The sequence below is a fragment of the Phyllobates terribilis genome, unplaced genomic scaffold (genome assembly GCF_046119375.1).
Source record: "Phyllobates terribilis strain yellow unplaced genomic scaffold, ASM4611937v1 Scaffold_4__5_contigs__length_816908805, whole genome shotgun sequence".
In the NCBI taxonomy this organism is placed as follows: domain Eukaryota; kingdom Metazoa; phylum Chordata; class Amphibia; order Anura; family Dendrobatidae; genus Phyllobates; species Phyllobates terribilis.
In genome coordinates, this window is record NW_027362764.1 from 201780943 (window position 1) to 201808357 (window position 27415).

Sequence of the window (27415 nt, forward strand, 5' to 3'; positions counted from 1 at the left end):
AAATTATAGACTGTTCATGTCTTTTTCAGTGGGCAAACTTACAAAAACAGCAAGGGATCAAATACTTAATTCCTTCACTCTAGATGTAACTTATACAATCTACTTTATGGTCAGAAGACTTTCAACAGGTGATACGAGAGAGTTTTTTCTAACAATAGTGGTAGCTTTCTGTTCTCACACAACACGGCTCCATAACATTCATTATTACAGAAGTTGCGCTTTAATTCAATAAGGCAAAGATTTAAAGGGGTACATCCAGGTCCATGCAGGTTGCTATATCATTTATCTAATTTGTGCCTTGTTTTGCAATTTGCATTTTAACCTTTGTGTATCTATTTACAAGCAAGTTGTATATAAACTTTTGAAAACCTCATATGTTGAGATGTTGAGTTAATTTATAGTGGGACAATGTCCACGTTCATATTATAATGTTGTACCGTTTCTGTGCATTATAAGTCATCCTAGCTTATATCCTACCTTTGGTAGGACTTGGTCCACTGTTACACATATAGATATATACTCTGTGTAATTACACTTTTTTACCTCCAGAGCTATAAATACAGATATCACTTAGGCTATGTTCACACATTGCTTTTTTTTTCTGCTGCAAGAAATTGTTCAGGATTTTTCTTGATTTTTTTGCTGCGTTTTTTTCACTGTCCTTTTTGTCTCTTTATGCATGTAGATAAAGTTCAGTGGAAAAAAAAAAAAATCTCATTCTGGTTTTGGCACAAAAACGCTGAAAAACCTGACCCCCTCGTTTTTGGTTGCGTTTTTTTTCATCACCCATTACTTACAATGGGTGAAAAAACGCTGAAAGAAGTGACATGCTCTATTTTGCAAAAAAAACATGCAAAGCACAAAAACCTGAACAAAAAAAAAAAAAAACAAGATGTGTGCATGAGATTTCTGGAATCTTAGACTTTGTTGGTACTGTAAAACGCAGCTGCAAATTTGCATAAAAAAACCTCTGAATAAAACAAGATGTGTGAACATAGCCTTATAGTTAACAATATAACAATGATAGACAGGTACAGAGCGAAGAGGACCTTGCGGGTTTACATTCTACAGGAAGATGGGGATGGAGATATTATGTTGCCATATGCATACTGCTATATCACCTTTTCCACAACTAAGTGGGTTGAATAAGAGAATTTAGAACCACATCTGATTATTATTTTTTTCTACACTTTGCACTTTAAAAGTCATATCCGTAGATTACCATTATACATATAGTGGTGGATTGAATAAGGCATGTATTTATAATATAATTGGCAATTGATTGTAGGATATTCTGTATGGTCCTCGTTTCTGTACGATGTTCTCTGTTTTTTTATTGTTTTATCAACTAATAAAGATTTAATATTTTATCTTGGCGTTGCCACTCCTATTTTGATCTTTGTATTATTAGATTCTATTAAGGAGTTGCCATTTACTTTTTTCGGTCATTTATAGGTACTTTTGTAATAATAATAATATTAACAAATACCTTTAAATAGAAATTTAGTATAGTTCTTTAAATTCGCTATGTCGCTTACCCCATGTGTAGGGCATTGCAGTAGTTTGGGTATTGAAGGGCACGACCACTCATATAGTAACAATTTGTTAGTTGTTAGTGCTCTTAACAATGGATACCTAAAGCTACTACAATGCCCTGCACATGGGGTAAGAAACATAGCTTATCAGGAGAATTATACTACATTTCTAATTGGAGGTATTTGCTAATATCATTATTATTTCACCTAATACATATTGGGATACGATCTTGGAGATGGTAATATCTCTTTTAAGTTTTTGTTCTAGCTATGTACCGAAATACTTTGGGCAAAGTGAAGTGTTTTTTTTAAACTTCCCTAGCACCCAGCAACTGGTACACCAGCTCCATAAACCGATGCATACCTCCACTATCTTCCAACTCAGAACATCTAGGGAGCACTTGTAAAACAGGGGAGAGCACCTGGACAAGTAGGAAATTTGGCAAATCTCCAGGGCTCTATCAAAGCTTCCCCAAATCTGCTAGAATGCAGGTTTTCGGAGATTTTGGTAGCATCCAAATGCATATCCAGAGACAGTGGAAACAAGGGGCCATGGCCTAAAATTTAGGCATTTCCTTATCATTTTCCTCCTAAATAGACATGATGAAAAGTTGGTAAGAGTAAGGCAGTGTGCCCACTATGCGTTTTTCAAGCGTTTTTGCCACAGAATTTCAGCAGCGAAAATGCTTAAACGCTTGGTAATTTGTGCCCCATGGTCCCCAATGATAATCCACATGTGCTGTGCACTGCTGCGGAAATTTCCACTGCGGATTATCATTGCGGAAAAGTACGCAGCATGTCCATTAATTTTGTGGACACGCAGCATAATTGCCGCCATTGACTTGCATTGAAACGCTTGATATCCGCATCACTACATGTGCACATGCGGATATGAAGCGATTCAATGTGCGGATGGTACCCAGGCCTGGAGAAGAGGAAACTCTCATCCAGACCTGGGTACCATAGAAACTGTAAAAAAAAAGAATTTAAAATAAAAAATAAAGATTATGCTTACCTTCCGATGGCCCCCGGCCTCCTCAGCGATGCGTGCGGTGTGTTGGGCGGCTCGCAGTGGTGTGAGGACCTGACATGACGTCATTGAGTCATGTGACAGGTCACGCGACCGCTGACGTCGGCGGTCACGTGACCTGTCACATGACTCAGTGACCTCATCGCAGGTCCTTCACACCACCGCCAGACACCGGGGAGACCAGACGCAGTGGAGAAGGAGACCGCGGGCCATCGGAAGGTGAGTATAATCTTTATTTTTTATTTTTCACCATTCTTATTCTTTTTTTTTTTAACTATTACTTGGTCACACTATATAAATCCATGCCGGTTGCATGGATTTATATAGTGTGACCAAGTTGTCAAGCACTTTTCCAAGTGATGCTAAAATCGCTTGGAAAAGCGCTTGATAATCTGCATGCAGAAATGCATGCAAAAACGCTTGACAAACTCTTCTACCTGGCGGGAAAAACGCATGTAAAATCCGCATGCGTGTTTCCTGCCAGGGAGAAGCGGAAAAAATATGCAGCATTTCTGCATCGTGGGCACATAGCCTAAGTGTAAGCTAAACCTTTGATTGTGCTCCTGTTTGCATTACTGTGATTCAGCTTACTGTCCAAAAAGATAGGGGTGAGAGCCATTCCTGTTATAGAGGCTTTTTAATTCTAGGCGGCTTTCAATGAGGGCAGTACAGATATTTAGCTCTTTAACTCTTTTTATCACAGACAGTGAGAAATACTGTATATCAACAACCTATTCAAAGACGTATTGAAATGTTTATTCGCTTTCTATCTTTTTTTCTACAGATGATGCAAGTTTCATGCCGAACCTGCCTTCCCATATGATCTGTGCGTTTTGTGATGTTCAAAATGCTACCTGCACAGAAAGCAAAGGAACTTGCGAAACGAGCTGTAACTTAGACGCCTATTGTGAATACGCAAAGGAAGTTTGTGTCACCTTGTGGTAAGTATTTATTGTGAACATGCAAACAAATTTGGATTGTTGATGTGAATTATGAGCCTGTAACATATTATCAGTGCACATGGAAGAAGCAGTTAGTGAATATATATTATATACCATGACAAAACCCAAGAATAAAAACAAAATGAGCATATACCCTATCCTTTCGATAAAGCAGGTATGCGAAACGCGCGTCAGGGGCTGTAGGGAGAGATTTGTCCATGGCTTTGGATTACTGTGGTAAGCAATAGTCCTTTATATACTGCATATTGCACTTGTTATGGTAAATATTTATACTTTGCTTTATTATTTAGACAATTCATATATCCTTGATAATTTTGTATTTCAATATTAGCTTTATAAGTGTTATTCTTAAATAACAGGGTGAGATGTATTAAAGCCTTCCTTTGTTCTGAAAGTGGAGTAAAACTAGCTATAACCAGCCTCCTAAGGATGACATGATCTACGACCTTGTTTTTCTCAACTTATCTCTCTTTTTAGGTAATGTAATGTAATGTAATGTAAGCCACTCCTACTTTACTTCTCTTTGTGGTTTGTAATACAGGAAAATAAAAAAAAAAAGGTCTGGGCGATTTCCTCAGTACACATAACATTGTGGGTTATAGATAATTTAGTGACAAAATGTACAATTGACAAAGAAAGTTTGAACTAGATGGACCTAGGTCTTTTTTTCAATCTATATATACAGTACAGACCAAAAGTTTGGACACACCTTCTCATTTAAAGATTTTTATGTATTTTCATGACTTTGAAAATTGTACATTCACACTGAAGGCATCAAAACTATTAATTAACACATGTGGCATTATATACTTAACAAAAAAGTGTGAAACAACTGAAAATATGTCTTATATTCTAGGTTCTTCAAAGTAGCCACCTTTTGCTTTGATGACTGCTTTGCACACTCTTGGCATTCTCTTGGTGAGCTTCAAGAGGTAGTCACCGGATATGGTCTTCCAACAATCTTGAAGGAGTTCCCAGAGATGCTTAGCACTTGTTGGCCCTTTTGCCTTCACTCTGCGGTCCAGCTCACCCCAAACCATCTCGATTGGGTTCAGGTCTGGTGACTGTGGAGGCCAGGTCATCTGGCATAGCACCCCATCACTCTCCCTCTTGGTCAAATAGCCCTTACACAGCCTGGAGGTGTGTTTGGGGTCATTGTCCTGTTGAAAAATAAATGATGGTCCAACTAAACACAAACCGGATGGAATAGCATGCCGCTGCAAGATGCTCTGGTAGCCATGCTGGTTCAGTATGCCTTCAATTTTGAATAAATCCCCAAGAGTGTCACCAGCAAAGCACCCCCACACCATCACACCTCCTCCTCCATGCTTCACGGTGGGAACCAGGCATGTAGAGTCCATCCGTTCACCTTTTCTGCGTCGCACAAAGACATGGTTGGAACCAAAGATCTCAAATTTGGACTCATCAGACCAAAGCTCAGATTTCCACTGGTTTAATGTCCATTCCTTGTGTTCTTTAGCCCAAACAAGTCTCTTCTGCTTGTTGCTGTCCTTAGCAGTGGTTTCCTAGCAGCTATTTCACCATGAAGGCCTGCTGCACAAAGTCTCCTCTTAACAGTTGTTGTAGAGATGTGTCTGCTGCTAGAACTCTGTGTGGCATTGACCTGGTCTCTAATCTGAGCTGCTGTTAACCTGCGATTTCTGAGGCTAGTGACTCGAATGAACTTATCCTCAGAAGCAGAGGTGACTCTTGGTCTTCCTTTCCTGGGGCGGTCTTCATGTGAGCCAGTTTCTTTGTAGCGCTTGATGGTTTTTGCAACTGCACTTGGGGACACATTCAAAGTTTGCCCAATTTTTCGGACTGACTGACCTTCATTTCTTAAAGTAATGATGGCCACTTTTTTTTCTTTACTTAGCTGCTTTTTCTTGCCATAATACAAATTCTAACAGTCTATTCAGTAGGATTATTAGCTGTGTATCCAGCTGACTTCTGCACAACACAACTGATGGTCCCAACCCCATTTATAAGGCAAGAAATCCCACTTATTAAACCTGACAGGGCACACCTGTGAAGTGAAAACCATTTCCGGTGACTACCTCTTGAAGCTCATCAAGAGAATGCCAAGAGTGTGCAAAGCAGTCATCAAAGTAAAAGGTGGCTACTTTGAAGAACCTAGAATATAAGACATATTTTCAGTTGTTTCACACTTTTTTTGTTAAGTATATAATTCCACATGTGTTAATCCATGGTTTTGATGCCTTCAGTGTGAATGTACAATTTTCAACGTCATGAAAATACAGAAAAATCTTTAAATGAGAAGGTGTGTCCAAACGTTTGGTCTGTACTGTATATAATATAGAATTTGAGAGTCCTCAGCGGTTCATACCTCTTAATGGTAACTGAAAAGATGGTAACAGATTGCAAGCTTTCGAGACTACTCAGTTCTCTTCATCAGGCTAGTATAACCAAAAATATGAAGTCACATATTTATACACACTAGGGCACAGAATTAATGCAATAGATGAGACAGGTGATGAAAAGCTGAGCTATTACTATTGGAGAGATAAACATTTCTGGCTGTAAATATTTTAGCAGTTCACTTCATAGATAAGGACTGTGAAAGTTTGATTTTTTGGTGCAATGTTGTGATGTCCCAAAAAGTCTGATGGGCACATTCCTTAGTTGATGTAGAATGACATAAATCCATGCGACACATTCATTCCTGCTCTGAAGGTGTCAAAGGTCACCATTAGTTTATATTGGGAGACTATCCTTTCTCCCTGAGATTTGAAGTCACCTTTTAATACCATTAATTTCATGTCTTTGATGCTGTGATCAGGGGAACAAAAATGCTTGGCTACAGGTTTTTGCCCCGTCTCCCCTACCTACAGACACCCAGCTGGACATTTGGTACATATAATTAAGTACACTACATTAGATGTGATACAGCTGAAAGTACCTGGGATCTTGTAGTCTTGATGTGAGTTTTGTATCTTCATCTTGTCTGTGGTCATTATAAACGGACAGGTTTTACATTTTTTTTTTCTGGTTACAAGTTAAGGTACCTGTAGCTGGTGGAGATGACAGGGAGCTTCTGACAATGATGCTTCTTAGACTTGGGGGCTGCCTGAAACACAAAATATGGATTGTATTTGGGCATCTTTTTGTAGTAAAGGTTGTAGTTTCCATGCAGCTCTCCTTAGCGCCTCTAGATTTGGATTTTAGGTGACTACAAAAGGTACCCGATTGCTTTCTTGTTCAGTTTTATAATGTGGGAGATGATTCCTTGATATTCTGGTGGCTCTTGTAATCTGGTTCTCAATTGTTCTTGGATGGTAGCCCTGATTCAAAAAGGTTTTTCTGAGGCCATCATGGTGTCTGTCTCTATCAATAGGGTTGGAACATATCCGATTGTATCTGATGGTTTGGCTGTGGACAGTAGAGGTTTTTTTATGTGTTTCGGATGGAAACTGTCCCATTTAAGATATGTTGGACGGTCGATTGGCTTCCGGTACAAGGATGTCTCTTTCATTGTTCTGTAGCTTGATGATGGTGTCCAAAAAGTTAATTTCAGTACAGGAGTAGTTGAGTGTTAAGTTGATGGTGGGATGAAATTGATTAAAGTGTTCATAGAACGTCTTCAGCTGTTGCTCAGACTTCGTCCAGATGATTAAGATATCGTCAATGAAACGATAGTAGGCCACAGGCCTGATGTGATATAAGGACAAAAAGTCCATTTTCAAGCTTGACCATGAAAAGATTTGCGTACTGTGGAGCCATTTTACTTCCCATCGCTGTACCAGTCTCCTGTAGATATACACTACTCAAAAAAATAAAGGGAACACTCAAATAACACATCTTAGATCTGAATGAATGAAATATTCTCATTGGATACTTTGTTCTGTGCAAAGTTGAATGTGCTGACAACAAAACCACACAAAAATCATCAATGGAAATCAAAGTTATTAACCAATGGAGGCCTGGATTTTGAGTCACCCCCAAAATTAAAGTGGAAAAACACACTACAGGCTGATCCAACTTTGATGTAATGTCATTAAAACAAGTCAAAATGAGGCTCCGTATTGTGTGTGTGGCCTCCACGTGCCTGTATGACCTCCCTACAATGCCTGGGCATGCTCCTGATGAGGTTGCGGATGGCCTCCTGTGGGATCTCCTCTCAGACCTGGACTAAAGCATCCGCCAACTCCTGGACAGTCTGTCGTGCAACGTGACGTTGGTGGATGGAGCGAGACATGATGTCCCAGATGTGCTCAATTGGATTCAAGTCTGGGGAACAGGCTGGCCAGTCCATAGCTTCAATGCCTTCATCTTGCAGGAACTGCTGACACACTCCAACCACATGAGGTCTGGCATTGTCCTGCATTAGGAGGAACCCAGGGCCAACCACACCAGAATATGGTCTCACAAGGGGTCTGAGGATCTCATCTCGGTACCCAATGGCAGTCAGGCTACTTCTGGCGAGCACATGGAGGGGTGTGCAGCCCTCCAAAGAAATGCCACCCCATACCATTACTGACCCACTGCCAAACCGGTCATGCTGAAGGATGTGGCAGGCAACAGATCGCTCTCCACGGCGTCTCCAGACTCTGTCACGTCTGTCACATGTGCTCAGTGTGAACCTGCTTTCATCTGTGAAGAGAACAGGGTGCCAGTGGCGACTTTGCCAATCCTGATGTTCTGTGGCAAATGCCAAGCGTCCTGCACTTTGTTCGGCTGTGAGCACAACCCCCATCTGTGGACGTCGGGCCCTCATACCACCCTCATGGAGTCAGTTTCTAACCGTTTGTGCAGACACATGCACATTTGTGGCCTGCTGCAGGTCATTTTGCAGGGCTCTGGCAGTGCTCCTCCTGTTCCTCCTTGCACAAAGGCGGAGGTAGCGGTCCTGCTGCTGGGTTGTTGCCCTCCTACGGCCCCCTCCACTTCTCCTGGTGTACTCGCCTGTCTCCTGGTAGCGCCTCCAGCCTCTGGACACTTTTCTGACAGACACAGCAAACCTTCTTGCCACAGCTCGCATTAATGTGCCATCCTGGATGAGCTGCACTACCTGAGCAACTTCTGTGGGTTGTAGGGTCCTTCTCATGCTACCACGAGTGTGAAAGCACAACCAACATTCAAAAGTGACCAAAACATCAGACAGAAAGCATTGGTACTGAGATGTGGTCTGTGGTCCCCACCTGCAGAACCACTCCTTTATTGAGGGTGTCTTGATAATTGCCAATAATTTCCATCTATTGTCTATTGCATTTGCACAACAGTATGTGAAATTGATTGTCAATCAGTGTTGCTTCCTAAGTGGACCGTTGATTTCACAGAAGTTTGATTTATTTGGAGTTATATTCTGTTGTTTAAGTGTTCCCTTTATTTTTTTGAGCAGTGTATATTGTTATCAAATTCAAAGTAATTTTGGGTGAGGATGAATTTTGTCAGTTTCACTACGGAATCTTCATCAATTCCTGTATTTTCTATGAAGATTTTGCAGGCATTTAATCCATCCTGGTGTAGGATATTAGAATACAAAGATTCCACAACCATGGTGACCAGGATGGTTCCTTCTGGTAGAGGACCTATTGCTGCTAGTTTATTCAGTAGGTCCGTCGTGCCCTGAATGTAACTGGGTGTATTCTTTACCAGGGGTTTAAGAACACCCTCTACGCATCCAGAAACTTGCTCAGTAAGGGTGCCCACTAGTGATATAATTGGTCTTCCTGGATTACCAGATTTGGTTTGTAATAAAAACTTGTGACCAGGCATCTGAGACTCAGACGAGTCTGGGACACAGAATTGATTGTGTGTTCTCTTGTCTCCAATCGATCGACTCCCTGATTTGATCAAAACTGGCAAACGTGTGAAGCCTCTTGAGCTTCTCCTAAAACTTTGCATATAGGTTTCCACATCACACTTTATTGTGGATTTGACCATGGTTGGGTTGCTTTGATCGGCTGTTAATGATTAGGATGTTTTACTATATGCATCTCTTTGATATTTCTCCGTAGCCCGTTATGAACATTGCTCCCATATTCCTTACATTACCATGTCTCTTCCTGCACATTTTCCATGTTTCCTCATTCTATATAAACCTCAATTATTTCTTCTGTGTATATATGTGTTTTTATTTTTTCTCAGTAAAGTTCTACTATTTTATACTCTCTGGTGGTTTATGGTTGCTCCATTTACACTTGCAGTTTCTCCTATAGTAAGTAAATAGTAATAGTACACATAAATAACATGGGGTACTTAGTTAACACTATTTTGATCTAAAAAGCATAAAAACCATCCCACCGCAGCAATGTGTTCCCAGTTGGGACTGTCCTATCATGTCTCTAGCATTAAAAAGGTTTTCTCAAGAACAAAAGTACATTGTAATCAATAGATCTTTGAATAATAATTATTTCCACAATTGAATGTATTTAAATAAAATGTTCCTGTGCTGAGATAATCTTATAAATGTGCCCCTGCTGTGTACTGTGTAATGGCTGTGTCTGACCATGCAGGAACATGGTCTGATCATACCACATCTCTTTAGTAGGGGAGGGAAGCAAAGGAGTATACAGACATTACATCAGGGGATCACAGCTGAATCTTTCTTTGAAGTAAAACATTGTTTAAAACCAGGCAGGGAAATATTTTATCATTACGAAAAGAATCAGCTGTGATCCCCTGCTGTCCTTTCTGTATACTCTTTTGCTCCCCCCCCCTGCTCAGGAGCTGTGGTATGATCCGACCATGTTCCTGTATGGTCAGACACAGCCATTACACAGTACACAGCAGGGGCACATTTATAAGATTATCTCAGCACAGGAACATTTTATTTAATCACATCCAATTGTGGAACTTATTATTATTCCAAGATTTATTGATTAAAATCAACTTTTGTTCATGGGAAAACCCCTTTAATTATATATCATGAGTTGCCACTAACAGTCATTCAACCATTACATTAGGGGGTTCTTGTTGATTAGACTATTGCTATTACTTTACAACTGACAAATCAAATTGTTTTGTTTTTGTTGTTTTTTTAAAGGAGAAGTCATGGTTCCTCGGCAACTGTGGAAACACTGTGTCACGATCCCCGGTTACCACTATATGGACACAGGTTAACTGATTACAACTCCTCAACATGTCACATGAAAAGAAAAAAGACACATGGAGAAGCTCTGTATATCTGCGCTTGTAATGAAGATCTCTGTAACCAACAGTTTACGTTTGACAAAAGTAAGTTGATATGTATGAAAAAAAGTAACTCCGACATAGTCCACGGAAGTCCAAGCTTCGAAAAATGTGTCTTTTTTTTTTTGCCTACGAATGGACACTTTTTCTCATTGAGTATAGTTAGTATTGCTTATGCTCACTTATACTCAAGCAAGTGATTAGAGTAGAGATAAATGCATGCGTTAGTTCTGGGTATGTAAAAAACAACAACTTGTGTTTTAATTCTTTTATTTATGCATGTTTTTCCTATTCATTAGAATGGGTGAAAAATGCTGAAAGAAATGAGATGCTGCAGATTGGAAACTGCTACAAATCTGCAAGGGAAAAATAAGTTACATGTGCATGAGACTTCAGGAATCTCAATATTGCTGTGACAGGAAAAATCTGTGCTTTTTATGTTGTAAAAATGAGTGTAAAAACGCAACCTGTGAACATAACCTAAAGCTACATTCCCAAAATGAACTTGGTGTTTTTTTAATGTTGTAGCACTTCTCCACCTATTAAGTAAAGTAGGTTATTTACATTTTTTACGTTTTTTTTTTTACATGCGTTTTTATCGCGTATTTGAAACTGTGGGGCTTGGTTGCCTCATTTTGGTAAGTCATGTTTTAACCCCTTCACGACCTGTGACTGATAGGCAGGGCTGTGGTGTCGGAGTCGGTGTCCATTTTGGTGGAGTCGGTATAAAATGGACCGACTCCAACTCCTCAAATATATAATAAACTGGGTACAGTAGTTCAGTGCAGTTTGTGGGGAATATTTTTTCATAAGAATTTGGGAAAGTTATGAAATGTCCTATCAATGTCTGTCCTATTCCTGATCTAAGGGTCTAGACTTTTAGCTGAGATGAATCTGTGCTACAGTAAATTTATAACTTTAAACATGAGCCATGTATGAGGGAGTCTGAGTCATGGAGTCTGAGTTGGAGTTGGTGTCATGGAAATTGAGGAGGAGTCGTCTGAGTCGTCGTTGTCTGAGTCTACCGACTCCACAGCCTTGCTGATAGGTACATCATAGGTTGCGTCCCTGCATTCCATGCGGGCTCCGGCGCTGAGCCCGCATGTTTTCAGGCACATGGCAGCTGATCTGATCAGCTGTCATGTGCCCCTAACAGCCACTAGTCGAATTTCAATCCACCCAATGCTGTTAACATGCTATACAGGCCCGCGCCAGAAGCACGTCACTAGCTCCGCCCATCAGCACCCCGGTCACATGATCGTGGGGTGTTGATGAATTGGCATGACAGCCCAGGGTCTGCATGAGACCTCTGTGGTTGTCATTGCTGATCTACTATGAGCGCCGCCACGTGCCTGTTTAATGAAAGATTAGGCTTACCTGTGCTTTAATTTTTATTGATTAGAATTTTGTGGTCTAAACTTTCTTTGCTCCTAAGACTTTCATTGGGGTGTTCTCATAGTTGCAATATGGTCTTGAAGGAATTTGTTAGGAAAATTTACTATTTTGGGTGTGGAAAATAACAATTTGCAATCATTCACCCACATTTGTGGGAGTATTTTGTAGTATGGTATCCCATAGAAAATGTTGATTCTGAAAGGAAACTAAAGGTTTTCTGATAAATCTGTTGGGGTGTACTCATTTATGCTGAGTATTGTATCTAACACAGCAATAATAATCTAATAGAAAACACGTTAATGCATCAATATAAAGCCCATAGTGAACACTCATTGCTATGTAACTCCTTTTCTACTGCATTTTAAGGCTTGCATTACAGTATTAAATGCGGTGTCTGGGCGCAAGATATTAATGATCTATTCTTTAAAAAAAATTATCAAAAATTTCAGATCAAGGAATAGCTGTTATAACCTCAGTGACTCCATTCAATGTGTCGGGTTCTGCAGAACTGAACTTGGTTAAGAAAACAGTTTCTATTCAATTGAATAGGCTCTGTTCTGCAGCACCTGTCAGGAGTCACAACCCGAAACTCAATGTGTAGCATTGCATCTCCATCCATTGTATTTACATCCACCCACCACTGGAGCTTATATCATCTGATCGGTGGGGGTGCCAGGTGTTGGACCCCCACCTATCGGATATTGATGACCTGTAGGTCACCAATACTTTGGGACCAGACAACCCCTTTAAAGGAAATCAGTCACCAGATTTTTGAGAGCTAATCTGAGAGGAGCTTGCTGTAGAGACAGAGACTCTGATTCCAGTGATGTGTTGCTTACTGGGCTGCTTGGTAAAGTTTTCATAAAATCACTGCTTTATTTGTTTTATAAGATTATCACAAGAGGACTAGTAAACCTGCTGCCATGTAGTATAACCACGCCCCCACCACTGATTGGCATCTTTCTGCCTATAGACAATGTACACATAAATCTGCCAATCAGTGGCGTGGGCGGGGTTATACAGCGCTCAGCATTCAGAGATCTGCTAGATCTTCAGTAGATAAAACAGAGATTTTATCAAAACTGCAGCAAGAAGCCCAGTAAGTGATACATCGCTGGAATCCGAATTGCTAACCCTATATCATGCTGCTCACAGATGGAGTAGCGAGAACCTATTGACAGATTCCCTTTAACGAGGCTCCTTTCTACTTGAGCTATATCTTTTATGCCTCCCTTTAATCAAGCTTTTTTTTTTCACTATGTTTTACAAGTGACATGTTAACTTTTTACTGTGCGTCAATATCATGACGGTGATATAAATTTTATACTTTTTTTTTTTTTACTGATTTATGATAAAACAAAAAAGAAAATAAATATTTAAATATATTAAAATTAAATGTGTGTTTCCTTATTCTGAAACCCATTACTTTTTTCTGCTGATTGAGTTGCATCAGGGCTTGTTTTTTGCCGGCTAAATTTAGGGGTTATTTTGTAGCACATTAAGGTACAACTGTGTGTGATCAGTTTTAACCATGGTGTTCTTATTTTCAGAAGATAATCACAAAGTCACACCAGGTCATAAAAGAAGAAAAAACAATGGAGTACCACCAGAAAAGTCAAAACTACCTGAAAGTAAGTCAACCCTTTATTCTTCTTTACTTTGTATACGGACACTGCCATATATATATCTGTATATAAAACTTAACTTAAAGTCATTGTACCTAATTTTAGTTTCATTAGTCTGTAGTAGAGAAATGTTTTGTTTTTTTTTAAGTAAAAAATTAGTCGTGATTTTAAAAGCACAATATTTATCCTACATTGTATTTGGATGTGTGTGCTTTATGGTAGCTGAAATGTATTTCATCCCACAATGGAAGTTCATAGTTTCTTAAGGCCCCCATGTACTTTACATTAGACTAAACCTATGGATCGCTCCCAACTCTTTACTGACAGATGAAGAGGAAGTGAAGAATTGGGCTGTTCAGTTGAAAGCTTTCATCTATGATTGCCAGCTTCAAGAGGACCCTTCACCAAATTTTTATGTTGAACTTGACACACAATGTGATAGTGGCTGCAGAGTGGAATACACTTTTTTATTTTGCCTCTCTGTTGCAGAGATATTAGCAATCAAAGTATTTGGCCCTTAGTAAGTTAACATACACTTGGACTTAAAGGGGTTTTCCCACGAACGAAAGTTCATTTTAATCAATAAATCTTGGAATAACAATAACTTTCACAATTGGATGTGTTTAAATAAAATGTTCCTGTGCTGAGATAATCTTATAAATGTGTCCCTGCTGTGTACTGTGTAATGGCTGTGTCTGACTGTACAGGAACATGGTCTGATCATACCACAGCTCCTGGGCAAGGGGGGGGGAAGCAAAGAGTATACTGACATTACTGCAGGGGATCACAGCTGATTATTTTTGTGAGGTAAAAAATTTCACTGCCTGTTGTTAAACAATGTTTTTCTTCAAAGAAAGAATCCCATGCTGAAATGTCTGTAGACTAGTTTGCTTCCTCCCCTGCCCAGGAGCTGTGGTATGATCAGACCATGTCCCTGCACGGTCAGACACAGGCATTACACAGTACACAGCAGGAGCACATTTATAAGTTTATCTCAGCACAGGAACATTTTATTTAAATACTTTCAATTGTGGAACTTATTATCATTCCAAGATCTATTGATTAAAATGAACTTTTGTTCATGGGAAAACCCCTTTAACAAAAATTATCAGATAGTTTTAATTGAGGGTGTGTACTTCTTCCCCCTGTATGAGATTGTCCAATCATAAGCAAGCATCAGTATTCAAAGGAAAGAAGAACACGCCCTGATCTCCTTGTCTAACCTCTTCCATGAATCAGTATGGATTGGCAGTGCAGCTTAATTTAGCAGTGTCAAGTTATGACCCCTCTATCAGCTCTCCTCCTTTCATAACACAGTCACCTCTGCTGTACTGCCCCATCTCCCACATTGTATTAGCTATGATATAAGCCTGTCCCTCCACTGATTGACAGCTTGTTGTGTACATTGTGCATAAGCAGAAAGATGCTGATCCGTGGTGGGAGCATGGTTGGACTATGCCAAGTAGTCCATTAATGATCATCTCTTGCACGATGATTTAAAAAAAAAAATAAAATACAGTAAGCAGCCAAGTAAGTGATATATAGCTGGAATCAAGATCTGTCTCTACCTTTTGCTGCTCTCAGATTTGATAGCAAAAACTTGGTGATAGATTCCCCTTTAAAGAAAAATGTTTTCATAACCTGCCTTTTAAAGTGTCTATTTTGTTAACAATAGAACTGGGATAATAATTTAATCTTTAAGATTTCCAGTGTCTCTTTAATTTTGTAAAAAGACTGCAATCTTCTCAGGCCACCCTAAAGCAAAGTGTCTTTTTACTGTCTGCGTCACTTTTCCCTGCTGTTGACTAGATCCAGCTAATTTACACAGGGAGGGTCTCAGACTACCACAATGTGCGTAGTATAACCTGAGCCACTTCCCATGCTCCTGGATGTGACTCGCCCCCTGGGCCGCGTGAGGAACCCGGAACCGGGCCTCTGGTGGGATGCTGGGGGTGGTAGTCTCAGTGTGGCGGCGACCCGGTCCGTGGCTCAGGGTGGTCAAACCAGTGGCAGTCTTAGTGTAATAACAAATGTCCGACTACGCCACCCGTGGATTGCGGTCAGTGGGGACCACCGCTGCGCTGCAGACCGCTGAGGCTGATGTTGTAAGCGCAGCCAAGTATGGGATAACTCCCCACGGGAGAAGTATTGCCTCAGGGCAGCTAGTATGGATGATGGGAGTGATGGGGTGAGCGTCCCAGTACTGATGGTGCTGGTGCGGCGATGAAACACAGAGACGTGGGGTTGCAGTTTCCAATGCTTTACACAGTTGTTATTCGTGTCAATCCTGCAGGCGATGACTGCCCAAGCCGTGCTGCGTCCACCAGGCAGGGGACTCGACCAACTCCCAGGCTATTCCAGAGCGTGGCACAGGGCTCCCTTCTCTTCCCTTCTCTGGCCGTCCTCACCAGTGACCCACCTTTGTCCAGCTTCCTCGGGCCTTCTATTGGCGAAACCTATTTCCGGTTTCCCTGACCCTATATGGTATGCTTTCGTGGTGGATGTAGTGAGGGGTCGCACCTAAATGTGGTCACAACCTCCGGTCTTTGGCTGAGGAATCTGTTGCCTCCGCCAATTTGGGTCCCGGTACCCTGCTCTGCCAACCCTTCACCCGTAATCTCCTGGGCCTTTGGGGTTCCCTCTGTCCTCGTGTCTCTGGGCCTTTCTTGATGTTCTTGTTCCTTTCTTACTTTCCTTTCTGTTCCTTCTCTCTCTCTCTCTCAGGCCCCGGCCTCCTGACAAGGCCTGCCTGGGGAGCAGAGCCCATGCAGCAGCTCTGCTCCTTGTCACTCCTCCTCAGACTGAACTCCCTCTCCGGACTGAACTGAACTGAACTGACTACTCTAAGATGGTGCCCACCTTTTATACCTCCCTCTAGCACCCGAGCCCAGGTGACTAGCAACCAATGGGCTCCTACCTATGCCCAGAGACCCACCCCTATCTGCTCCTACACCACTGGGTTTTCCTCCCCCCTCCCCACTCCAGCCAGGGACAGATGCTGTCGTGCCTGCACTTCTGTGGGAGCACCTTTGAGCGGTCCCTCGGAAATGGGGTGTGTGTGGTGCATGCAGCCTAACGAGTCCTGGTCCACGCTCCATCCTTAGCCGGGAGTGGAATATCACACCTCTGGGTGGATGTGCAATACCCCTGTAGCAGCCGAGCCCTCGGGGTGCTACATTCCCCCCTGGTAAATCACAGCACGTCCTCGGGCTGGAAAAGAGCAAAACAATCTAAAACATACAAATTTTTAAAGTGCACTCGCATATAAGACATTAACCAAAAACTCATCCCTTTATGGGAGGTACTCTTTTCTTGGAACGTTACTGGCATAAAACATTATAAAATACCTGGCTAATGCCACCGGAACTCTTTTATGAAACAATATATAGAACTTTTGAATTACTGTTCTAGCAGCATATTAAACTTTTCACATTAAAGCATTTTCAGGTGAAACACATTCAAAACATATTCTTGAGTTCTGGCCGCTGTGCAACTTGCGACCAGGTAAAGGTGCAACAGTCCAGTTAATCTTGAGGTAGACGTTGCAGTTTTTGTATAAAACCAGTAGGGGGCGCTTTAAGAAGCGCAACTATTTACAAGGATGGCCGCTCTCAGTCCTCTGCCAGTGGGGATAGGGGAATGGCTGCTCACAGTCCTCATCCTGGTTAGGGATTAGGGGCACACAGGTAACAGTCCTTTAACAGTTCCACACTAGTCCCAACGGGGACCACACTCCACTCAGCAACAGTTTCTATACCCCGACGGTAACTATATACAGTTCATTTTACCGTTTATTCAGTAACGGTGTCCTCCTGATGCTCCTTCCTCGTAATCTTCAGACCCGTCCGGGCCCTCAGGGTAGTCCATGTTTGGGCGGTACCGCAGTTCCTCCTCCGTTAGACGGTGGACATGGAGGGCGTACAGTCCCTTTGCGCCCTTGTGCCGGGTGTAAGTGACCACGTCACCGGGGTACAGGTCACGGCCGTGATGTCCCTCTGGCAAGTGGCTTTCAACATCCCTTCTAGTGACAAAGACGTCGGTGTCAGCCTCCGGGTCTCTTATGAAGCCCCAGCCGTGCTCCAGCTGGAACTTTACTACGGTCCCGGTGGCTTGGGGACCGCTTATGGCTTGGGAGTCCTGACGGGCCCTCCTCTTCTGCTCCGCGCTCCGGGCTTGGAGTCGCTCCTCCCTGATGCGCCTCTGCCGTCGCTCCCTTTCAAAGGTGGCCAGCTGCTGACGGCAGGGATCCAGGCGACGGGCTGCGTCCGCCCGTGTTCCTTTGGGGGAACCCCATTAGATCTTCGCCGGTGGGGTCCCATTCGCGCTGGGCTTCCTGTAGTGCGGGCTGGGCGACTTCCGCGGGCTCCGGAGCCGGTATTAGAGGCTCACGCGGGGGTGTAACTCTCCAGGGCTGACCGCTGGTCAGTTCGGCCGGCCACACCAGGGGCATCCCATCCGGGCCCGTGTTCTGGGTGAAGAGATCCGCGCCCAGGGGTGGTATGGCACGGGCCCCCCTTTGGGGAGCAGCGCCCGGGGGCACTCGGCCTTGCGACCCGGCCGGTGGTCATCTGATGGTCGCGCCCGGGGATGGCACAGTCACGGTAGGGTGCACTGATGGGGCAGCGATGCCCGGGTGTACTAGGCCCTGCGTCCCGGCCTGTGACGTCTCCTGCTTTACGGCGCCCGGGTTCAGAGGGCACAGCGCGGGGCGGGGCGTGTCAGCGATGCTTGCTGCCTGAGGCCTAGCTGGCGGCGGTGGAGGCGTGGTGTCAGGTACGGTCCCCGGGGCTTCGGGTCCCGCAACGGAGGGTGGGGGCAGGTTGGTGATCTCAGGGCTTGGGGCGATGACGTCCCTGTTACCTGCCTCGGCCTCCGTGGCTTCCTCCGCGGCGTCGTCTGCCACCGCCGGTCCTTCTTCACTGCGCTCAGCGACAGGCGCGCTGCTCGGTCCTTGCGGGGTCCTCCGCTGGCTGTTTTCGTGCTGCCGGGCCAACTCCTCCTTCCACCCGGCAAACACATCTCGCTGCGCCCGGACCATCCTCTGGTTTAGGTCCTCTAGCGCAGCTCGTGTGCAGTCCGGGTCTCTAGGCAGCTGGGCCAGCAACTCTGTCAGGCTGCAGGGTGGCTCAGCTTGCAGCAGGCTGCGGGCCAGGGTGCTGGTGAGGTTCGCTGCTCCCTCCTTCTTCGGGTGCAGCAGGTCCAGACTGATCCAGGCTGCGCCCGGCCCCACAGTTTTCTTTCCTATCCGCCCCCATGGGGGGTGGTCTTGGGGGCATCTGCTGACAATCACCCTTAGGGGCAGCCCCCCACGTTGATGGACATTTCCACTGCTGCACTCATAGTTGCGGGGGGCAGGCCCCTTCTTTGGCGCCACTCTGGGACCTGGCCCACGATGGGAGGCGGCTTCCTGCTGTCTTTTGGTGCGCACATAATGGCGTCCGCTCTGCCAGGGCGGGAAAAACAGATGAAGATGGCGGGAAACGGTCCAAGATGGCATCCGATGGCGGGAAACGATTCCGGACGGCGGGAAACTTCGCCACAGGTAAGTACAAAAGTCTTCTTCAGGCACGCAGTACCCGGTGGTTGCGGGCACGAAATCCTGCCGACTACGCCAAAGTTGACTCGCCCCCTGGGCCGCGTGGGGAACCCGGAACCGGGCCTCTGGTGGGATGCTGGGGGTGGTAGTCTCAGTGCGGCGGCGACCCGGTCCGTGGCTCAGGGTGGTCAAACCAGTGGCAGTCTTAGTGTAATAACAAATGTCCGACTACGCCACCCATGGATTGCGGTCAGTGGGGACCGCCGCTGCGCTGCAGACCGCTGAGGCTGATGTTGTAAGCGCAGCCAAGTATTGCCTCTGGGCAGCTAGTATGGATGATGGGAGTGATGGGGTGAGCGTCTCAGTACTGATGGTGCTGGTGCGGCGATGAAACACAGAGACGTGGGGTTGCAGTTTCCAATGCTTTACTCACAGTTGTTATTCGTGTCAATCCTGCAGGCGATGACTGCCCAAGCCGTGCTGCGTCCACCAGGCAGGGGACTCGACCAACTCCCAGGCAATTCCAGAGCGTGGCACAGGGCTCCCTTCTCTTCCCTTCTCTGGCCGTCCTCACCAGTGACCCACCTTTGTCCAGCTTCCTCGGGCCTTCTATTGGCGAAACCTATTTCCGGTTTCCCTGACCCTATATGGTATGCTTTCCTGGTGGATGTAGTGAGGGGTCGCACCAAGATGTGGTCACAATCTCTGGTCTTTGGCTGAGGAATCTGTTGCCTCCACCAATTTGGGTCCCGGTACCCTGCTCTGCCAACCCTTCACCCGTAATCTCCTGGGCCTTTGGGGTTCCCTCTGTCCTCGTGTCTCTGGGCCTTTCTTGATGTTCTTGTTCCTTTCTTACTTTCCTTTCTGTTCCTTCTCTCTCTCTCTCTCTCTCTCTCTCTCTCTCTCTCTCGCTCTCTCTCAGGCCCCGGCCTCCTGACAAGGCCTGCCTGGGGAGCAGAGCCCATGCAGCAGCTCTGCTCCTTGTCACTCCTCCTCAGACTGAACTCCCTCTCCGGACTGAACTGAACTGAACTGACTACTCTAAGATGGTGCCCACCTTTTATACCTCCCTCTAGCACCCGAGCCCAGGTGACTAGCAACCAATGGGCTCCTACCTATGCCCAGAGACCCACCCCTATCTGCTCCTACACCACTGGGTTTTCCTCCCCCCTCCCCACTCCAGCCAGGGACAGATGCTGTCGTGCCTGCACTTCTGTGGGAGCACCTTTGAGCTGTCCCTCGGAAATGGGGTGTGTGTGGTGCATGCAGCCTAACGAGTCCTGGTCCACGCTCCATCCTTACCCGGGAGTGGAATATCACACTTCTGGGTGGAGGTGCAATACCCCTGTAGCAGCCGAGCCCTCGGGGTGCTACAGATGCATCAACCCAGATAAGGGGCTTGTGTCTCTGGCAACTAAAGCACACTGTGTATCGGGTAGTCTGAAAAACTGGCCGTCATTTTACGAAAGAGGCTACTAAAAAATGAAGGAACCATTTGAGCATTAAAATGGAGGCTACCGGGTACCTTAACCGGTTCAGGACCGCCCACTGTACATAAACGTCGGCGCTGCCTGGGCTCTGTGCAGCGCCGACGTTTAAAAACGGTGGGTGGTCCCGCAGCGCTCAGGACCCCCAGGGTCCTGCTAGCGCTGCGGTACCGGTTCAGAGCGATAGCTCTGACATGTGGCATCATGGGGACCTGATCCAATCTTCTAGATGCCGTGATCCATAGCGATCGCGGCATTTAAAAGATAGGGACAGCCGGTGGTCGGCGATCGGGACCCCCCACATACCTGTCAGCCGCGGGGATCCCGGTGCTGTGACCTCTGACATCTCTCTGATTGGCTGGTGTGACGCTGACATCATCGAGACCTGAGCCAATCAGGTCTCGATGATGTCAGCGTCACACCAGCCAATCAGAGAGATCACCAGGGAAGTTTGTTTTAGCAACAAACTTTCCCGGGCGATCTGCCTGATAAATGCAGTTTCTCCTCCGATCTCAGTGAGAGAGCAGAGGAGAAACAGTGTGACAAGAGCTGTCAGCCTTGCCACTGTGAAAGTAAAAAAAATAAAAAGAAAAAAGAAAGTAAGAGTTAGGGTTAGTCAGTCCTGTCAGATCAGTCCAGTCAGATCTGTCAGTCCAGTCAGATCTGTCAGTCCTGTCAGATCTGTCAGTCCTGTCAGATCTGTCAGTCCTGTCAGTCCTGTCAGATCTGTCAGTCCTGTCAGATCTGTCAGTCAGTCCTGTCAGATCTGTCAGTCCTGTCAGATCTGTCAGTCAGTCCTGTCAGATCTGTCAGTCCTGTCAGATCTGTCAGTCAGTCCTGTCAGATCTGTCAGTCAGTCCTGTCAGATCTGTCAGTCAGTCCTGTCAGATCTGTCAGTCAGTCCTGTCAGATCTGTCAGTCAGTCCTGTCAGATCTGTCAGTCAGTCAGTCCTGTCAGATCTGTCAGTCAGTCAGTCCTGTCAGATCTGTCAGTCAGTCAGTCCTGTCAGATCTGTCAGTCAGTCAGTCCTGTCAGATCTGTCAGTCAGTCAGTCCTGTCAGATCTGTCAGTCTGTCAGTCAGTCAGTCCTGTCAGATCTGTCAGTCAGTCAGTCCTGTCAGATCTGTCAGTCAGTCAGTCCTGTCAGATCTGTCAGTCAGTCAGTCCTGTCAGATCTGTCAGTCAGTCAGTCCTGTCAGATCTGTCAGTCAGTCAGTCCTGTCAGATCTGTCAGTCAGTCAGTCCTGTCAGATCTGTCAGTCAGTCAGTCCTGTCAGATCTGTCAGTCAGTCAGTCCTGTCAGATCTGTCAGTCAGTCAGTCCTGTCAGATCTGTCAGTCAGTCAGTCCTGTCAGATCTGTCAGTCAGTCAGTCCTGTCAGATCTGTCAGTCAGTCAGTCCTGTCAGATCTGTCAGTCAGTCAGTCCTGTCAGATCTGTCAGTCAGTCAGTCCTGTCAGATCTGTCAGTCAGTCAGTCCTGTCAGATCTGTCAGTCAGTCAGTCCTGTCAGATCTGTCAGTCCTGTCAGATCTGTCAGTAAGTCAGTCCTGTCAGATCAGTCAGATCAGTCCGGTCAGTCCGGTCCGTTAAGTCCAGTCAAAAAATATAAAAATAAAATGGCCCGTCAGACTTATACCGCAGAGGAGGTATATGCCCTGCTGTGTTCTGACACTGATGACAGCGCAATCTCAGATGGAGATATGGATTTTGAGGGCTTTAGTAGCGGCGACACTGAGAGCCCAGAAATGAGCAGTGATTCTGTTCCATCCTCAAGCCCAAGGACCAGTACAGCAATAGGGGCAAATAGCGCTACTGGAGAAACGTCTCCAAATCAGGGAACACTGCCCAGTACAAGCGCTGTCCCTGCTACTAGTGAATTGGCGCACGCCAGTGTACAAGGGGCGTTGCCACATGATCTAGCATTTCCCAGATGGGAGGCTTCAGATTCGGCTGCTCCATTCAGCCCTGATTTCAACGCCATTCCTGGTATAAATGTGGAGGTGGAAGATTTTGGACCAATTCATTTTTTTAATTTGTTTTTTACAGACAGCTTGCTAGAGCATATTGTCGTGCAAACAAATTTATACGTGTCCCAATTCATAAGCCAGAATCCCCGATCTTACTATGCTAGGGCAAATTTATGGACACCAACTAATGTCCCGGAAATAAAAAAATTTTTAGGACTTACATTTGCCATGGGGCTTGTTAAAAAACCGAGCATTCGATCCTACTGGTCCAACCACCCTGTTCAAGCCACCCCTATGTTTTCAGTCATTCTGCCTAGGACCCGTTATGAAATGCTCATGCGGTTTTGGCATTTTAACGACAATAGTCAATGCCTGCCCAGAAATGCCCCAGAACATGACAGGTTATATAAAATTAGACCCATCATTGAAAATTTGTCAGAAAAATTCTTAAGCCTCTACACCCCAACACAAAATATTTCTATAGACGAGTCCCTTGTAAAATTCAAAGGAAGACTGCACCTCAAGCAATTTATCCCATCTAAAAGGGCAAGGTTTGGAATAAAGATCTATAAAATGTGCGAAAGTTCAACCGGATACACATCCGCTTTTCGCATATATGAGGGGAAAGATAGCCAACTAAACCCACCAGGATGCCCTACTTATCTGGGGACATCTGGAAAAATTGTTTGGGAGCTGATAAGTCCATTTTTTCAAAAAGGCTACAATCTATATGTGGACAATTATTACACCAGCATACCCCTATTTAAAAGTCTGGTTGAACACAACATCGGGGCTTGTGGGACCATCCGTAAAAACCGTCAGGGGTTTCCACAACCATTGGTCAACCAAAAGTTTCAAAAGGGGCAGTCAGGGGCTGTACGCAACGGAGAGCTGCTTGCCCTGAAATATAGGGATAAGAGGGATATTTTTGTCCTCAGCTCGATCCACACAGATGCCACAAGGGCCACTGTAGAACTAGGATTCACCACTCCGAAGCAAAAACCTGTGTCAGTCATTGACTACAACAAACACATGGGGGGTGTGGACCTTGCAGACCAGGTTCTACAGCCATACCAGGTATCAAGAAAGTCCTATACCTGGTATAAAAAGTTGGTTATTTATTTGTTTCAGGTGGCCACATACAATTCTTTTGTGTTGTACAAAAAAGCAGGAAATTCAGATCCTTTTCTTGATTATCAAGAAAAGGTAATTGAAAATCTTGTCTTTCAAAGTGTTAGCCCCGCTCATCCATTAGAATCTGAGGATGTGAAAAGACTCACTGAGCGACATTTTATTGCACTTATTCCAGCAACGGAAACAAGAAGGAACCCCCAGAAAAGATGTCGTGTATGTACTAAGAGAGGAATGAGGCGTGATACCCGCTACTATTGCCCACAATGCCCATCATTGCCAGCCTTATGCGTCACTGACTGCTTTAAAATCTTCCACACAGAACCACGTTTTTAAACTGTAAAAATGTATCCCAATTTGTCATTCAAACATTTGGTTCATTTAGTGAATGACACATTCGAGTAGAGCTCACTTAATTTCCAGGGGGGGTTCTCCAGAATCTAAACCTTCCATTGCATGCTTGTTTCTGGAAATCATCCATTGAGTTAAAATGGTCACTAAACCCATAGATGAATTCCCAGAGGGGTTTCATTTCCAAAATGGGGTCACTTCAGGGGGGATTCTTTAGCTCTGGTACTCTGAAAAGTGCCAGAACAGCATAATCCCCCCTGAAGTGACCCCATTATAGAAATGACACCTCTGTGGGAATACATCTATGGGTTTAGTGACCATTTACCTATCTACTTATTTTCCCACCACTAGATTAATTTATACAGAGGAGTAGATTGTAAAATTCGGTCACTTGTTGTGGGTTTCCTCTGTTTAGGCACCTCAGGGGCTCTCCAAATGCAACATGGCGTCCGCTATCCATTCCAGTCAAATTTCCATTCCAAAAGTCAAATGGCGCTCCTTACCTTCCAAGCCATGCCGTGCGCCCAAACAGTTGCTTTGCACCACATATGGGGTATCAGCGTGCTCAGGAGAAATTGCACAACACATTTTGGGGTCCATTTTTTCTGGCTGCCCTTGTGAAAATTAAAAATTTGAGGCTTAAGTAGCAGTTTTGTGTTAAAAATGTGTTTTTTTATTTTCACACTTCAACATTATAAAATTCTGTGAAGCCCCTGGGGGTTCAAGGTGCTCACCACTCATCTAGATAAGTTCCTTGAGGGGTCTAGTTTCCAAAATGGGGTCACTTGTTGGGGGTTTCCTCTGTTTAGACACCTCTGGGGCTCTCCAAATGCAACATGGCGTCCGCGATCCATTCCAGTCAAATTTCCATTCCAAAAGTCAAATGGCGCTCCTTACCTTCCAAGCCATGCCGTGCGCCCAAACAGTGGCTTTGCACCACATATGGGGTATCAGCGTGCTCAGGAGAAATTACACAACACATTTTGGGGTCCATTTTTTCTGGCTGCCCTTGTGAAAATTAAAAATTTGAGGTTAAAGTAGCAGTTTTGTGAAAAAAAGTTAAATGTTCATTGTTTTATTCCACATTCCAAAAATTCCTGTGAAGCACCTGAAGGGTTAATAAACTTCTTGAATGTGGTTTTGAGCACCTTGAGGGGTGCAGTTTTTAGAATGGTATCACTTTTGGGTATTTTCTGTCATAAAGGCTCCTCAAAGTCTTCAAAATAAGATGTGGTCCCTAAAAAAAATGTTTTTGTAAATTTTGTTGTGAAAATGAGAAATCGCTGGTCAACTTTTAACCCTTATAGCTTCCTAACAAAAAAAAATTTTGGTTCCAAAATTGTGCTGATGTGAAGTAGACATGTGGGCAATGTTATTTATTAACTATTTTGTGTGATATATCTCTCTGATTAAAGGGCATGAAAATTCAAAGTTTGAAAATTGCAAAATTTTCAAAATTTTCGCCAAATTTCCGATTTTTTCACAATCAAACGCAAGTGATATCAAAGAAATTTTACCACTATCATGAATTACAATATGTCACAAAAAAACAATCTCAGAATCAGGGGGATCCGTTGAAGTGTTCCAGAGTAATTACCTCATAAAGTGACAGCGGTCAGAATTGAAAAAATTGGCCCGGTCACGAAGGCAAAAACAAGCTCTGGCGCGAAGTGGTTAACTAGTTTAACCAGCTGAGATCTAAGCTAAAAGGAGAAGCCGGGTGTACTAACATTACTAGAAATTAGAGTAGTTTTCACTTACAAAAAGTTTTGTTTGTCTTATTTTCCAGATCCAACCGATGTTTCAAGTAATGGTCTAGATTTTATACAACTAAAAAACTTGTGCTACTTCTGTGACAATATGACTTCCAAATGTAAGCTGAAAGAACCGGACTGTGAAAGCATTTGTCATATAACATCAATCTGTGCAAAAGAAGACGAAGCGTGCGTGGGGATATGGTAAGGCAGTGTCTATTATCATTCAGTCAGTCTTGTCATGTTCAGTATCAAAAATATTTGCCCCTGAGGCTGAAGAAATCTGCACCTTCTCTGCATTAGAACAGAGAGGGTTGTATTTGGCTCTGTTAGCTGCCATGCTTACAGTTCAAGCTTGAATGAACCAGCTCACCCTGATGGAGGCTTCCAGGATCCTTGGGCACGGAAACACCACGCCTGCCCAATGTGGTAAAACAGTAATAAAAGATGAAGGATTTTCCAGGCGATTTTTTTTTTTTTTTTTTTTTTTTTTTTTAAATTTGAAATATTGTTAAACTTTTTTCCAAAGGTAATAAAAATGACAATCATGGTATTCCAAGGTATATACTAAGAATATGTAATTTTTCCAATGTATTTCCGACTAAATCCAAATCCTTTTTTATGGCTTCCTAATTCATTCATTAATAAGTACTTCGATTTGGTTTGAAACACAAAGGAAAAATGACATATTGTTTGGATAGACTTTGGAATAAAATTTACGAATATTTTTAATAAAAAAACGGCTGAAAATCCTTCATCTTTGACTACAGCTCAAGTCCCTGTCAACCTTCACAATCAAACTGTGCAGTCATATCCTTCCATCTGTCCCTTCATTCTTTTTAACATATATTAGGTAAGTTACAATAAAATAGATGACAGATGGAATGAGTGTCATCTATGTTAAGTGTAGCTTTATTCCCCACCCTATTTCAGTGTAGTTGATTTATTAGCCCCTTCCCTATTCTACGGCGTAATAATACATACTACGTCGGGTCAGCATGTATGGAGCAGGCTCAGGTGCTGAGCTCATACCATACTCAGCTGATGGCAGCTGTGCTATACAGCCAGCATGGAAGCGAGCAGCTGCAGGGAGAATTTATTTATTTTTCTTATTATAGCACCATCATATTTCACAACACTTTACAGACTTTTTCATCACTGTCTCCATTACATATGGGAGGATACCTAAATACCCAGAGGCAGTATTGGACTGTTGTGCCAAGGGCCCACCAGTAACTTCAACTCCAGCACCCCACTTTTCAGCTACATGCAAATATGACTTTATCCTCATTCACAAAATTCCATAGCAATAAACTAGGTCAATTGTTAAATTAATAAGATGTTGCCTTTGCCTTTATATGGTGAATCAAGTATACTGTGCTAAGTACTGCTCACATAAGAGGATGGTGGCCCATTCCTGCACAGGGCCCACCGGAGGATTCTCCTGTGGGCCAGTCCAAGCTTGCCCAATGGAAACCAGCACAAACA

General features: G+C 44.0%; 1 protein-coding gene across 1 annotated transcript in view; it reads left to right on the forward strand.

Annotated features, from left to right (window-relative positions):
* The window catches only part of TGFBR2 (transforming growth factor beta receptor 2), a 111205-nt gene that overhangs the window by 53124 nt on the left and 30666 nt on the right, over positions 1–27415 (forward strand). The window contains exons 2-5 of the mRNA XM_073678030.1: positions 3350–3506; positions 10534–10724; positions 13625–13705; positions 25963–26131. Of these exons, the coding sequence (XP_073534131.1) occupies positions 3350–3506; positions 10534–10724; positions 13625–13705; positions 25963–26131 (598 nt within the window). The remainder of the gene's footprint in view (positions 1–3349; positions 3507–10533; positions 10725–13624; positions 13706–25962; positions 26132–27415) is intronic.